Consider the following 15,246-nt stretch of genomic DNA (forward strand, 5'->3'; position numbering starts at 1 on the left):
TCCTCTCACCTGTAAAGGGTTAAGAAGCTAAAGGTAACCTCGCTGGCACCTGACCAAAATGACCAATGAGGAGACAAGATACTTTCAAAAGCTGGGAGGAGGGAGAGAAACAAAGGGTCTGTGTCTGTTGGTATGCTGCTTTGCTGGGGATAGAACAGGAATGGAGTCTTAGAACTTTTAGTAAGTAATCTAGCTAGGTATGCATTAGATTATGATTTCTTTAAATGGCTGAGAAAAGAATTGTGCTGAATAGAATGACTATTTCTGTCTGTGTGTCTTTTTTGTAACTTAAGGTTTTGCCTAGAGGGATTCTCTGTTTTGAATCTAATTACCCTGTAAGGTACCTACCATCCTGATTTTACAGGGGTGATTCCTTTACTCCCATTTACTTCTATTTCTATTAAAAGTCTTCTTGTAAGAAAACTGAATGCTTTTTCATTGTTCTCAGATCCAAGGGTTTGGGTCTGTGGTCACCTATGCAAATTAGTGAGGATTTTTACCAAACCTTTCCCAGGAAGTGGGGTGCAAGGGTTGGGAGGATTTTGGGGGGAAAGACATGTCCAAACTATGTTTCCCAGTAAACCCAATTAGAGTTTGGTGGTGGCAGTGGTTATTCCAAGGACAAAGGATAAAATTAATTTGTACCTTGGGGAAGTTTTAACCTAAGCTGGTAAAAGTAAGCTTAGGAGGTTTTCATGCAGGTCCCCACATCTGTACCCTAGAGTTCAGAGTGGGGGAGGAACCTTGACAACAGTATTGATTACAGTACAATGCAAAAGAGAAAAGATTTACGCTTAGGTAAATTGTGTTTGATGACGTCAGTACTTCAGTCTGACTTGAATAGTTTCTTTTGGTACTGGCATCATTGACTGATAACAGCTCCAGCAAATATATTAACTGCTACTTCGGAACCAACAGAGGGGGCACTTCGTAGGGTATACACGAACAGTGAGTGTGGGAATTGTTTTGATTTCTCAAATTCTTAGCACTGAAGAGGGGCTGATGAGGGCTTCAGATCCCCACACACTTTTCAAGTCTTGTGTTAACAGTTGTTGGACTTAGTTATTCTACACATCTTGCAGGGTAGCTTCAGTAAATTGCTCCTAGGCCCTCTCAAGGGAAAACCCTGTAAAACCTTCCGCACTTCCAGGGTGTGTCTTTCGCTTCCACAACCTACCTGCTGGTGATGTGTAGGAGCTCTGCACACCAACAACCTCCTTTTTCCCCTCATTGCATCCCAGACTCCCTCCTCTCTTTGAAATGCCAGTGTAGACCCGGGAGCCCAGGGCGGAAGAGAGAGTGAGTGGTATTCTGCTCCCAGTGTTCAGTGCTCGGATCACTAATCTGCCCAGGTTTTCAGGCAGAGCAGAGAATCTTGGAGAGAAGCAGGAGATGAATGTTCCCCCACACTGTTATCCAGTGGGTTGAACTGGGCAGAAGCATATGGGAGACAAACGAAGCAGTAAGCAAAGTATTATACTGATATTCCTACAAGTTTCACCTTTTTCTCCTCCCTCTTTGGAGACTTAGGGGCTGATCCTGCACCCCCTGAAGTTAAGAACAAGGATCAAACCTTCAGATTTCAAGCAAGCATGGTACTAAGCAAAGCTTTGATTTGCCACAGTACCCTTAAGATTTCCTTTGTTATTAGAGAGCCTCGTTCCACCAAGACCAGCAGCTTCTCTTAATAGAAATACTTTGTTTTTCAAAGGTGAATTTCAAGCCCTTTCCAAAACATGTGAAATCAGCCCCACTGATAAAGTGATGTTGACTTCCATTGGTTTTAATGGATCATGCAGCTAAGTGAGGTGCAGTGTAGTGCTTTAAAAATGTACTCCTTAAAATCCAGAGGACTTTTCTGAAAAAATTCTAACAATGGTGGATTAAGTTTTGAGCAGAAAAACTTAAATCTAAATTCTGTTTTATTTATACTAGTGTAAATCCAGAGTAATTTCATAAATATCAGTGGAGTTCACCTGGATTTTACATCATTTTAAATGAGAGCAGAAACACGTCCATAATATTTACAGCTGAAAGTAGAGCTGTGGTTGCCTGAGGTGTGCAACCTGCATCTGACCCAAAATGGATGTCTAATAAGTAGATTGAGGTGTACCTCTTTATATGAACAATAAAGAGTAAAAAGGTTTTTAACAAATTTCAAAAATTATACATTAAAATTATGAAAATTACAAAAATTATGCGTCATTTTCCTTTACTGATGTAAAGAATGTGGACGTGCACAACAAGGAATGTCGATGTGTACCCCAAAATGTGGCTTACGTTGTGGTCTATGGGAATGTCAGGAGAAACAGACAGTTTCAGCATATTCCTCTCAGACCAGTGATTGCAAGTCATTAAGGCTAAATAGGTTATTTTCTTAGATGACCTGCCTGAATCACTGGGAGAGACCAGTCTGAGGCAAAAGGAAGACTTCACATCTGGGTTCTGTAAAAAGACCACTTGGCAATATCATAATTGGGGGCCAGAATCCCAGAAACTCATATGGAAGGTGCGGTTTTTTTGAGAGAGCCTGTAACAAAGCGGTCTTTGGCAGGACACTACTGAGAGTATCAATTCAGGACAAATTGCTTAGAGCAGGGCAGTCATAGCCCAAGGCTGGGGTCCTTCACTACTAAGGCATGCCAAACCAGCCAAACAGAGAAGACTTCGGTTTTACCCCACTGGCTAACCACAAGTCATACAAGCAACTCCCTCAGACACTTCAGTTTCCCAGTATCACCACCAGCACCGCTCCTTATGGGGATGAATGGTTATGAAAACTAATAACCCAGTAAAAGAAAAAAGGTTCTCACGATCCCAAAGGGCCAAGCCCCAGACCCAGGTCAATATACAAGTCAGATCTTGCCCACAAATCACACTGTTGCCAATTATTTAGAATCTAAAATCTAAAGGTTTATTCATAAAAAGAAAGAAATATAGATGAGAGTTAAAATTAGTTACATGGAATCAAATACATAGAACAATTGCAAAATTCTTAGTTCAGGCTTGATGGGATTACTGTTGATTTAAACCAATCATGTCTCTGAAATGCAAACATCCCAGCTTGGATGGGTTGTTCAGTCATTTTGTTCAGACCTTCAGTTTCAAACAAAGTTCCTCCACAGGTGAGAAGCAGTATTGAAGACAAAATGGAGGGGTTTTCAGGGCCTTTTATATCCTCTGCCATGTGGAAGGACCCCTTTGTTCTTCCCGTGGAAAATCACAGCAGCAAGATGGAGTTTGGAGTCACATGGTCAAGTCACATGTCCGTGCATGACTCAGTTTGCAGGCGGCAGCCATTGCTCAGATGCTCCTTGAACGTTCCCAGGAAGGCTCCTCAGATATAGATTGGAGTCTCCCAAGGTCCATTGTCAGTTAAGTGTTTCTTCACTGGACACTTATTCAGAATAGTCCTTTCTCAAAAAGCTGACCAAATGCTTCAGTGATACTACTTAGAATCAAATACATTGAGATACAAGTACATAGCCAATATTCATAACTTCAAATACAAAAATGATACATACATACAGACAGCATAATTATAACCAGCAAATTACAACCTTTCCGTAGACACATTACTTGATCTCCTTTGTACAAGATTTGGTGCAACCTTGGTTGCAACAATGATTTATACTGTCCCAGTTCATGTCAATAACGTCACACAGCCTAACTTTCCTGAAAGGGAAAAACAGACTGAGGCACTCTCTGGAAGACAAGTTGGGACAAAGCTGGGCCCAAGAGCTTCTTGGTGTCAGGGGGCTTATTCCTTCACTCTCCCACTTCCCTGGTCCTTCTCGCATGAACAGAGAGCAACAATACCCGAAGTCTGAAGGTGCAAACAATTCCATGTTTATTGGGGTAAACTTCCAGCAAGCTTAAATCCAAGTTCCTTTTTTCTTATTTTCAAATCCCAATTTACTTCCTGTTTGCCCCTAATTTAAATAGTTTATACCTTAACCAGTCATTCTACTAAAATTTACCTAACCAATCCTAACATATTGTAGCATGATTAGCTAACCAATTATATCCCACCACCTTAATTAGTTTACACCCACCAAAATTAATTATACAGCAGACAGAAACAATCACAGAACCAGACAGAGACCATGCAAATAAACAATAGTAAATAGGGAAGTATAATGACAAAACAATACAGAATTGAGGATTTCACAACTACATCTATAAAGACATAAGGGTTTCCCAGCAGTGTCTATTGATAAGTGAGTTCTTACCAAACAGAAAACTATCAAACTAAATTTCCTTTTACATCTTTTAGGCTCTTCTCTTTATCTGGAGGTGATAGATGGGATCACCTTTTTAACAGCCTGAGATTGCCTTATTTCAGTATGACTAGTTTGGAATGTGAAGATGTGACCGTTCGCTTCCCAGTTTATGGCTGCCTCTGCTGCTTAGCCAAAGGCATTAGCCTAAGAACAGGGCCTCAGACTGTCATAGTGAGAGAAGGCCCTTACACAGATTTCTTTCTTTTATACTTCTATAACTAGCTAAATGATAAACATATACGTAAATTCTTCAAGTATAGGCCTTTACAGACAGGCCTGAATATCTATATCCTAACACTTGGCTTCTTAAAAAGCATGTGTAAATTGGTTCTACACTTAAAAGGGATACCCATCTAATCTCATTCTTTACTACATGATCTCATGTGCACTCCCACATTCGTCACAACTGCCTGTATACAGATATGATTTAAAAATCCTCTTATTCTTAATCAAAGTTCTGATTAATGAATATTGCTCTATATTGTATCTAATAATGCTTGAGTCCCCGAGACAGTGCCAGAAACAGGAAGCAGCGGAAAGCTTTTATGAGAATCAATCTGTTGGATATTTCTAACAAGTTATGCAAATTCATTGTTAGAAGTTATCTAGTGATGTTCTTCAGTTATTCAACATGTTGCTAATCTGCATGCAGTATCGTTTATTACAAGTTATTTTGTTTGGCAGGTTGTTTATAAAGTATATATAATTTCTTCATAGCGCACTTTTTGAAAATTGTTGATGGAATATTTGATGACTTAAGAGTAAAATCTACCATGCTTAAAATGCTTTGTCAAAAACCTTTGGGGAAACGAAGTATTTGTAAACATGAATCACATTCTGCATGGCATGGACATTGTTGTGTATTTAATTGGTGTAATTACTTGTTTCACAATTAAGTAGAAGTTTAAAGATATAGGCAGATTTCTGTTGAGGAAAATGCCATGTGTCTCTGAGTATTTGGGGTAGGCGACATCATTAGTCTCCCACCTCACCACTCTGTGCTTCCCCTCCCCACTGCACTTTTTACTCCTCTTTTCTTCCAGATTAGAAGTCTCTATGTGTCAGCTTTATAGCTATGTTTCAGAGTAAGTAATCTGTTTCAGAAAGGGGCTGTTGACATAGTTAATCCCTTCTAAGAATCTGTAGATTATAAAGCCTATCTGAAACACATTCATTGTATAATGAAGTACATGCCACATGGTGCTACACACACTGTAAGTGTTTTGCTTTTTAAAGTGCCCACTCTTTATCCACTTGTAGATTTTTTTTAAGGAATCATAAACTGTGCTGTTAGTAGGACTTTTGTGGCCCATAGGACCTTTAAAAAGCCTCTTCTAATTCCTCAGACTGTAGTGTTCCTTAAAAGGTGTTGCCCTGGCCATTTAAAGAGACAGCTTCACAGATTACAGAATCTGTCACAGAAAATACGTACATGAGAATTTCAGAAAGTGACACAAAGAACGGTTAAATTGATATTTTAATGTGATAGTTCACAAACTTCTCCATTCTGTGAATGGACGTTAGAACAGAAAAACGTTTTGATGAGACTGTCTGAACCTGTTTGCTGCCCCTCTCTAGATCGTGGCACCTCCCAGGTTAAGAATCCATGTTTTAGCCAGAAAAATAAAAGTGCAGCAATATGGTCAATACAGATCACTATCAGAACATTCATTTTACTAGAGGTTTACTGGATGTTCTCAGCATAATTTTACATTTTTTTTTAATTTAAGGGAAAAGAGGCCAAAACATCAGAATGGGGACCATGAAAATCTGATGAATGTGGTAAATATTATTTATGTATAACAGCTTGTGTCTTTCTAATGCTTTGTAATCAGCCCTTTTCCTGAGCCTGGGCATACAAAATAAAATATTGCAGGTGAGAAGACAGAAATAGACCTATTTTAGACCTAGGTTTAGGGGAGTTAATGGGAGGATTTGTGAGGTGGGTACAGTTAATTCCCCTTAATAGTAATCCTGATATTAGCAACTTCCAGTTAATGGCAACATATTGCTGGGAACCAATCCCATCCCATTAACATGAGCGTTGACGGGATTCTGATATTATCAATGGCATGCCACTTATTAGCAACTTTTCTTGGAAGAAAGGCGCCACCTGCAGCCCCAGAAGGGAGCAATGGGATGTGCTGAGCACCCCCTGCTGGCAGGTTTGTGAGGCTACAGTCAAGGAAGGAAGTGCTGGGTTGTGTCTTCTCTGGCTGCAGCCCCGCAAACCTGCTTGTGGCTGGTGCTCGGCACATCCAGCACTTCCTTCTGGGGCCTGCAGCCCAACAAACCTGCCTGCACAAGGTGACCATACAGGACATAAGGGTTTGGAAGGGAGGCTGTGGGCCGGGGCAGTCGTGGAGTGGGGGACTGCAGCCCAGCAAATCTACCTGCACACAGGGACCACTCAGGAGGTAAGAGGCTGCAGGCTGGGAGGGGAGGCCATGGGCAGAGCAGTAGCAGGGAAAGGGGCTGCAGCCCGAATGCCACAGCAGCATGGTACTGCTCTCTGGGCTGCACCTTGCTGGGGGACTGCATGCAGGGAAAGAAGCACTGGGATGTGGTGAGCCCCAGCCCCAAGAGAGTTCAGTTGGGTGCACAGGGATGAGGCAGCATCTGCAATATCAGGCAGTATCCTGAGGCTTTAGCACGTCCAGCATAGTAAATGACAAGGTGATGTCCCAACATTTAATGCTTACCTTTGAATTTTTATTGCATGGTCTTAAGTCAGACTTAATTCAACTTATGCAGTGATGACATAAATAACAATGCTAGTTTCACGCTGAACATAAATTGGTCAGAAAACAGGTGTGTGTACTGGTCGCCATTAAAAAGTCAACCTTTACTTAAAATCATCACATAGGGATATCAAAGAAAGTGCAGTCATTTTGTATTTTAATATTGTGGTAGATAAGATACCTCCGTGTGGTAACTGAAGGTAAATGTTAACTTTTCACTGTGCAACAGTTTCTGATTTTATTTACGCAGACTAGCTCCATTGAGTGCAGTAGACTTACTCCTGATTTGCACATGATAGCTTAGAGTACAGTTGTATCCTGTACATGGCAAAGTACAATAGTATAACTTGTGGGAATTTGTCAGTCTATGTGCAAAATAAATGTAATTTACACACTGGCCACACAGTAGCAAAAGTGGCGAAGAAGAATGGCAGCTTGGTGGGCTATTTTCTCTACACCTTCCTATTAGTAGCTTTTCCTGCTACCCTAAACCCCATGACTTCCACTTTTTCCGCACTCAGTATGGAAATTACACTTGCTTTGCACACCCACTAACATCTATTTTTTGACCAATTTATACTACAGAACATTACCAGTGAGTTTGGAATAGAGATTTCCATGAGAGTTATGTCTGCTTTATTCTTGGCTGAACTTCACAGTATAATTAGATGCAGTTAGTGTTTTAATATAGCATATGCACAAAGACTTTAATATATAAGGCCTGATTCTAATTTTACACCAGTTTTATACCCGATACAGAGCAGTGTGAGATCAGAATCAAATTCATAATATGTGTATGCAGTAGCAATATGTGTATCAGTGTAAACAGATTTGTGTCCAGTTTTAAATTAACTGGACTACATTCACAGTATTATTTTGCAATATAGTTTATCTCTTGCTCTACTTAAATGGTAGGTAATCCTTCAGATTTTGTTTTCCAGCCTTCAGATAAGGAGATGTTCAGCCATTCCATCACAAGTCTGGCTATAGATCCTCTTGTCAGCAGTGACCAGAATGGGGGACTAAGTAATGGGGATGGTAAGTACTGCAGTACTTTGAAAAGGAAAGGGAAAGAAATACCCTACTCTCTAATTAGTTTCTTTTGTATAGCATCCTTTATATCTGCTTCACTTTGTGCAGTCTCTTAGCCCCATCCTGCAAATATCCACATGCTTACCTTTATGCATGTGAGTAATGCCATTGACTTTAATAGAACTATTCACATGAGTAAAGCTAAGCACATGTGTAAATGTTTGCAAAATCAGCACCTTCAGCTGTAAACTCTTTAGGGAAGGAATTATCCCTTCTTTTAGATTTCAGCAGCACAAAGGCACATTTTGGGCAGGATGGGAAAAGAAATTATAAATAATGACAATGTACAAAGCTGTCCTGATACCAGAATCATTTGAACACACTATACGGTCAGTAGTTTGGAAAAAAACAAAACAACTTTCTTGTTCACTTGAACATATTTTTATATTTTAGAAAACTGAAACATGAATAAGTTTTTTTTTAATTCCTCTTGCTTTGCTGAACACTCAGAATGATTCACACTCATGTAACACCAGAAAATATTGTACTCAGTTGAAACTAAAAATAAACATGCTCCTAATACAGAGCTCCGAGGGGCCAACTGTTTTTTTCTCTCTGGGTTAACCACTGACACCCTGGGCTGCATTCCCTAGTTTACAGCTAAACCCCTAATCTCACTGTGAGGCTGTAAACTAATCCGTTAAACCTTTAGCACTCAAAAAACAATTAACAAAAGGAATTTTGAAACCTAGTCTTTTTTATGGCTGATCCCCATTCCCTCATATTGGTTGGTGTTTCACATTTAGGTGTATTTACCTCACAGAGTGACTTAATACACTGAGTAGGCCCAGCAAAGCCAGAAGGGGAGTATTTACAAAAGCTTCCATTGGAAAGTGCATGCAACTGACACACAAATTTCACAGTTTAGGTATAAGTTGCCCTTTAAATAGCATGGAGAGATTTGTTTTAATTTGTTATTTGTGAGGTCTTTCATGGCTCTGTCTGCTGCCCCGCTGATGTTTGTGTGGATCTTTTCAGCAAGGGAGCATGGTCAGTTTCAGGCCTGAGAGCAGCACTGCTTAACGTACTCAGGTTTGTCCCTCTTTCCTCCCCCTGCTTCCACTCTCTGTGCACACTTGCTACCTAGCCAGCCTCTTCACTTTCAATGGTCTTGGCAACAGCAGCATAGGGATGAGCTTTCAAACTTCCAAACTGTCCCACCCCATTTCCCAGTCCTTGCCTGGTTCCTGGTGCTGCCCAGGAGCTGCATCCTGGGAGTGAAAAACACCCTACCAGATTCCCATTGGCCCCTGCACAGGGCTTGAGTTGAAGGAGAAGAAGGTTCCACTTCTGCTCTTTACCCAATTCCTGTTGTTCCCTGGCTTTGTTCAGGGATCCCAGGAGGGAAAGGAGACTTCCTGACACCATCACTCCCAGCCTGAAACTCAGAAACATCCTCAATTATGTTGCTGTGCTACAGGTAAACATCCTCTTGTTGGGCTGGGGCAAAAGTGTACGCCCAGAGCAGGGTGTGAAAGCGGTCATCATACTTGTGCACGGCAAAGAAAGTAGAGCTGACAACCAGCAAAATCAGTGACACTTCTTACAACAAAGTGCAGTCAAATCCACACATTAGACTGGAAAAATGGAGGAAAATACCACTTTCTCTCTCTTCTTTTTTTGAGCTTTTGTCAGTGTGAAGTGTTACTAGAAGCTAGTAAGTAAAATAACTTCACAGAGAAATTATTTTCATGTAGATGTCCCTTATAAAAGCACACGATAAAATCTGGAAAGTGTTTGTATGGATATGTGTATATATCCGACTCCAGCAAACTGCAGTGCATACCCACATGTGCACAACCAGATAATGAGATCTGTAAATTCCATTCCAGGAGTGTTCTCTTTGAAAATAACAACTTATTGTAACCTGCATCTGAAAACATGACATGTTCTGCTTAATAAAACAGCTTGCCCTTTTTTTCTTTTCTCCCGCCCCCACCATCTAAGATGGACTACCTTATTTGTGACTGAGTTACTAGAAATCCCTCATTTGTAGAACTAAAGGTTGTCAGTTCATATTATGCATTACAATATTAAGAAAAGTACTTCAATAAGGAACTTGTGGAGTAATGAATGTGCTCTGCAACCCAGCTGACTTCAGTAGGGTTGCACAAGGTGTGGGTCAGGTCAGAATTAGGCCATTCTGTTCAAGTGAGGGCCTTTCTATTTGTGTCAGAGAAATGAGCAAACAGAAATCAAATATCCAACAGGACTTTTCAAAAAGAACAGTAGCTGAGTCCAGGATCCTCACCAACATCTTCACTCTTAACCCCAGCAGTCTCTAATATGCAAACATGGATACCAGCCATTTTTGAGAACATTACATATGTTGCATCTACTCGCCCGTTCCCTGGGCTCACTATGAGCATTGCTGCTGTGTAAAGTGTTTTGAGATTCATTGCATAAATACTATACTGCAAAACCAAACTATCTTATCTGGTAAGTACAGCAATGTCTTTTTATTTAAAACTTGAGAATACTGTGAATGCCAGAGAATTCCAAGTTATCTTTTCTCACTGTAAATAGCAAATAGTAATGCAGAAACAAAGTAGGTCATATGCTTATTTAATCTAACCTTCCTGAAGTCAGGGAGAGTTGGTAAATTATTCTGTTTTATTTTTTTGTAGTTCTCTCAGAAGACAGCACAACTGCCTGCATCCAACCTTATGAAGATGTACAAACTTCTGTTTCTGATCTGTTAGACCATCAGGACCCTCTGGGAAAGTCGATAAAATGTCACCAGAGCAGGGAGCTACCCAGAATTCCTCCTAATGATGCCATGGAAACCATCCTCTCCCCAAGAAATATCGAAAATGATCAGAGTCTTGGAATGGAAGGGCCTTATGAGGTCTTGAAAGAAAGCTCCTCTCAAGAAAACATAGTTGAAGACTGCTTGTATGAAACTGTGAAGGAAATTAAGGAGGTAGGAGTAGCAGCCAACACTGAGAGAGGCTGTGGCAGCAAACCAAAGTGTACACTGGCAGTTGCTGAAGATCTAGACCAGGTTCCTGAGTGCAGGACTGAATCAGCAGAATATGCCTCTGTTGACCGAAATAAAAAAAGTCGGCAAAGTACTAATTCAGAGAGTCCTCTTGGCAACACTCCAGACATGGAAGATGAGGCTCCACCTCCCGTACCTATGAAATTTCTTGATGAAAACGAGAACGTTCAGGAAAAGGGAGCAGAGGAGGAAGAAGAGGTGACTGAGGGGGCTGGTGAACCTGATAAGGTAAACCCTATACTGACAATTTTATAATGACAGAAAAAAGACCCTATGTACATAGATGATGGTCATAGAGCTGAAAGTTTAAAAATCATCCTTTATTTTAAAGAACATATTTAAATTAAGGTCATGCATTACTGTGAAATAGTGTAGGTGTGAAGCATACACTCCAGTCTCTCTGGTGAGGCAGTTATCCATACCATCCTGACCTCCAGATTGGAGTCCAGCAGTGTGCTTTACTTGGGGCCACTCTTAAAGGCTACTCAGAAATTGCAGGTAGTACAAACTGCTTTTGCCTGCATCTTCAGGGGTGTTAGATGTATAGAAGCTATCACACTAGTTCTCTAAAGGCTGCACTGGCATCCTATTCATTTCTGTGACTCAGGATCTTTTTCCTTTAGTTTTTGCTAATAGCTTATGCAAACAATACCTAGATGTACAAAATGGAGAGCAGGGCTTCTTGGTAGAGGCCATTCTTACTTTGGAATGCACTTCCCGTATTGGTTTAACAGCAGTCCAAGAAAAGTTTACAGGCAGGTATGATGAGGCCCAGTCCTGAAGTTCTTGCAGTCTAGAGGCCAGGTTCGCTGCTGTGTCTAAGGCCTGGTCTACACTACGAGTTCAGGTCAAATTTAGCAGCATTATCTCATTTTAACCCTGCACCCATCCACATGACAAAGCCCTTTTTTTCACTTAAAGGGCTCTTAAAATCGATTTCTTTACTCCACCCCCGACAAGGGGATTAGCACTGAAATCGGCCTTGCTGGGTCGAATTTGGCGTACTGTGGACGCAATTCGACGGTATTGGCCTCCGGGAGCTATCCCAGAGTGCTCAGTTGTGACTGCTCTGGACAGCACTCTCAACTCAGATGCACTGGCCAGATATACAGGAAAAGGCCCGCGAACTTTTGAATCTCATTTCCTGTTTGGCCAGCATGGCAAGCTCACCTGCACCAGCTCACCATGCAGAGTTCATCATCACAGGAGACCATGCAGTCCCAGAATCTCCGAAGAGCTCCAGCATGGACTGAACGGGAGGTACGGGATCTGATCACTGTATGGGGAGACGAATCGGTGCTGGCAGAACTCAGTTCAAAAAGGCGAAATGCCAAAATATTTGAAAAGATCTCCAGTGGCATGAAGGACAGAGGCTATAACAGGGACCCGCAGCAGTGCCGCATGAAAATTAAGGAGCTCAGGCAAGCCTACCAAAAAACCAGAGAGCCAAACGGCTGCTTCGGTTCAGAGCCCCAGACATGCTGCTTCTATGATGAGCTGCATGCCGTTCTAGGGGGATCAGCCACTACTACCCCAACCCTGTGCTTTGACTCCATCCAAGGAGTGGGAAGCAACACAGAAGCGAGTTTTGGGGGCGAGGAAGATGAGGAGGAGGAGGAGGCTGTAGATAGCTCACAGTAAGGAAGCAGAGAAACCAGTTTCCCCAACAGCCAGGATCTGTTTATCACCCTGGACCTGGATTCAGTACCCCCCGAACCCACCCAAGTTGGGCTCCCGGACCCTGAAGGCGGAGAAGGGACCTCTGGTGAGTGTACCTTTGTAAATATTATACAAGGTTTAAAAGCAAGTGTGTTTAATGATTAATTTGCCCTGGCATTCGTGGCCAGTACAGCTATTGGAAAAGTCTGTTAACGTGTCTGGGGATGGAGCGGAAATCCTCCAGGGACATCTCCATAAAGCTCTCCTGGATGTACTCCCAAAGCCTTTGCAAAAGGTTTCTGGGGAGGGCAGCCTTATTCCGTCCTCCATGCTAAGACACTTTACCACACCAGGCCAGTAGCACGTCGTCGGGAATCATTGCAGAACAAAGCATTGCAGCATATGGTCCCAGTGTTTGCTGGCATTCAAATAACATCCGTTCTTTATCTCTCTGTATTACCCTCAGGAGAGTGATATCATTCATGGTCACCTGGTTGAAATAGGGTGGTTTTAGTAAGCGGACATTCAGAGGTGCCCATTCCTGCTGGGCTGTTTGCCTGTGGCTGAACAGAAATCTTCCCCGCTTTTAGCCACGTGGTGGGGGGAGGGTGAAGCCATCATCCCAAAGAATTGGGTGTGGAGGGGGCGAGGGGTGTTAGTTGGGTTTCTGCTGCACATGAACCCGAAAACTGTAGCCCCTCCTTTCAAATTGCCAACCCATTTTTAATGGCCAACCCAACAGCTACTTGGTATGGGAAATGAGGGCGCTGCTGTTTGAAACCATTCCCATATGTTATGAAGGTTAAAGAAGCCAAAAGACTGTGGCTTACCATGGCTGCCTGCAAGCCGAATTCTGCTGCCCAGCCCTGCGTGAGAGATCTCTCACACCAAACTGGCATACCCTCAATAAGAGGCAAAATGCGACCTTGTAATGAAAGCACATGTGCTATGTAATGTTAACAGCAAGGTTTACCATCAAAGAGTGTACACATTGTTCTATAAAATGTGTCTTTTTAACTGCCACTCTCCCTTTTTTTTCCTCCACCAGCTGCATATGTTTCTCCTTCCCAGAGGCTAGCAAAGATTAGAAGGCGAAAAAATCGCACTCGTGATGAAATGTTCTCTGACTTCATGCTGTCCTCCCACACTGACAGAGAACAGCAAAATACGTGGCGGCAGACAATCTCAGAGTGCAGGAAAACACATTATGACCGCGAGGAGAGGTGGCGGGCTGAAGATGGTAGGTGGCATCAGCTTGCTGAAAGAAGGCAGGAGTCAATGCTCAGGCTGCTGGAGGATCAAACTCATATGCTCCAGCATATGGTTGAGCTGCAGGAAAAGCAGCTGGAGCACAGACCGCTGCTACAGCCCCTGTGTAACCAACCGCCCTCCTCCCCAAGTTCCATAGCCTCTTCACCCAGACGACCAAGAACACGGTGGGGGCCTCAGGCCACCCAGCTACTCCACCCCAGAGGATTGTCCAAGCAAGAGAAGGCTGGGATTCAATAAGTTTTAAAGTGCTGTGTGGCCTTGTCCTTCCCTCCTCCTCCACCCCACCCGGGCTACCTTGGCAGTTAGCCCCCTATTTGTGTGATGAATAAATAAAGAGTGCATGAATGTGAAGCAACAATGACTGTATTGCCTCTGCAAGTGGTGATCGAAGATGGGAGGGGAGGGTGCTTAGCTTACAGGAAAGTAGAGTGAAACCAGGGCTGGGGGGGGTCCATCAAGGAGAAACAAACAGAACTTTCATACCGTAGCCTGGCCATTCCTGAAACTGGTTTTCAAAGCTTCTCTGATGCGTACCGCACCCTCCTGTACTATTGTAACTGCCCTGGTGTTTGGCTGCGCGTAATCAGTGGCCAGGCAATTTGCCTCAACCTCCTACCCCGCCATAAATGTCTCCCCCTTACTCTCACAGATATTATGGAGCGCACAGCAAGCAGTAATAACAATGGGAATATTGGTTTCACTAAGGTCTAACCGAGTCAGTCAGTAAACTGCGCCAGCGCGCTTTTAAATGCCCAAATGCACATTCTACCACCATTCTGCACTTGTTCAGCCTACAGTTGAACAGCTCCTGACTGTCCAGGATGCCTGTGTACGGCTTCATGAGCCATGGCATTATGGGGTAGGCTGGGTCCCCAAGGATAACTATAGGCATTTCAACTCCCCAGTGGTTATTTTCTGGTCTGGAAAGTAAGTCCCAGCTTTTGAAACAGACCAGAGTTCCTGAAAATGTAAGCGTCATGTACCTTTCACAGCCATCCCACGTTGATGTCCGTGAAACGTCCCTTGTGATCCACCAGTTCTTGCAGCACCATTGAAAAGTACCCCTTGTGGTTTATGTACTCGCTGCTTTGGTGCTCTGGTGCAAAGATAGGGTTATGGGTTCCATCTATCACCCCACCACAGTTAGGGAATCCGATTGCAGCAAAGCCATCCACTATGACCTGCACATTTCCCAGAG

The 15,246-nt window shown here is 42.6% G+C and overlaps 1 protein-coding gene across 14 annotated transcripts in view; it reads left to right on the forward strand.

The window, feature by feature from the left end:
- Positions 1 to 15,246, forward strand: part of PAG1 (phosphoprotein membrane anchor with glycosphingolipid microdomains 1) — a 188,991-nt gene that overhangs the window by 155,372 nt on the left and 18,373 nt on the right. For all 14 annotated transcript variants that reach the window (XR_012157152.1, XR_012157151.1, XM_073330728.1 and 11 more), the window contains 3 exons: positions 6,014 to 6,065; positions 7,966 to 8,062; positions 10,744 to 11,345. Coding sequence is in view for 12 of the 14 variants with exons in the window: in XM_073330728.1 (XP_073186829.1) it covers positions 6,014 to 6,065; positions 7,966 to 8,062; positions 10,744 to 11,345 (751 nt within the window). In the remaining 2 variants the exon portion in view is untranslated. The remainder of the gene's footprint in view (positions 1 to 6,013; positions 6,066 to 7,965; positions 8,063 to 10,743; positions 11,346 to 15,246) is intronic.

The sequence above is a fragment of the Lepidochelys kempii genome, chromosome 2 (genome assembly GCF_965140285.1).
Source record: "Lepidochelys kempii isolate rLepKem1 chromosome 2, rLepKem1.hap1, whole genome shotgun sequence".
Classification (NCBI taxonomy): Eukaryota; Metazoa; Chordata; order Testudines; family Cheloniidae; genus Lepidochelys; species Lepidochelys kempii.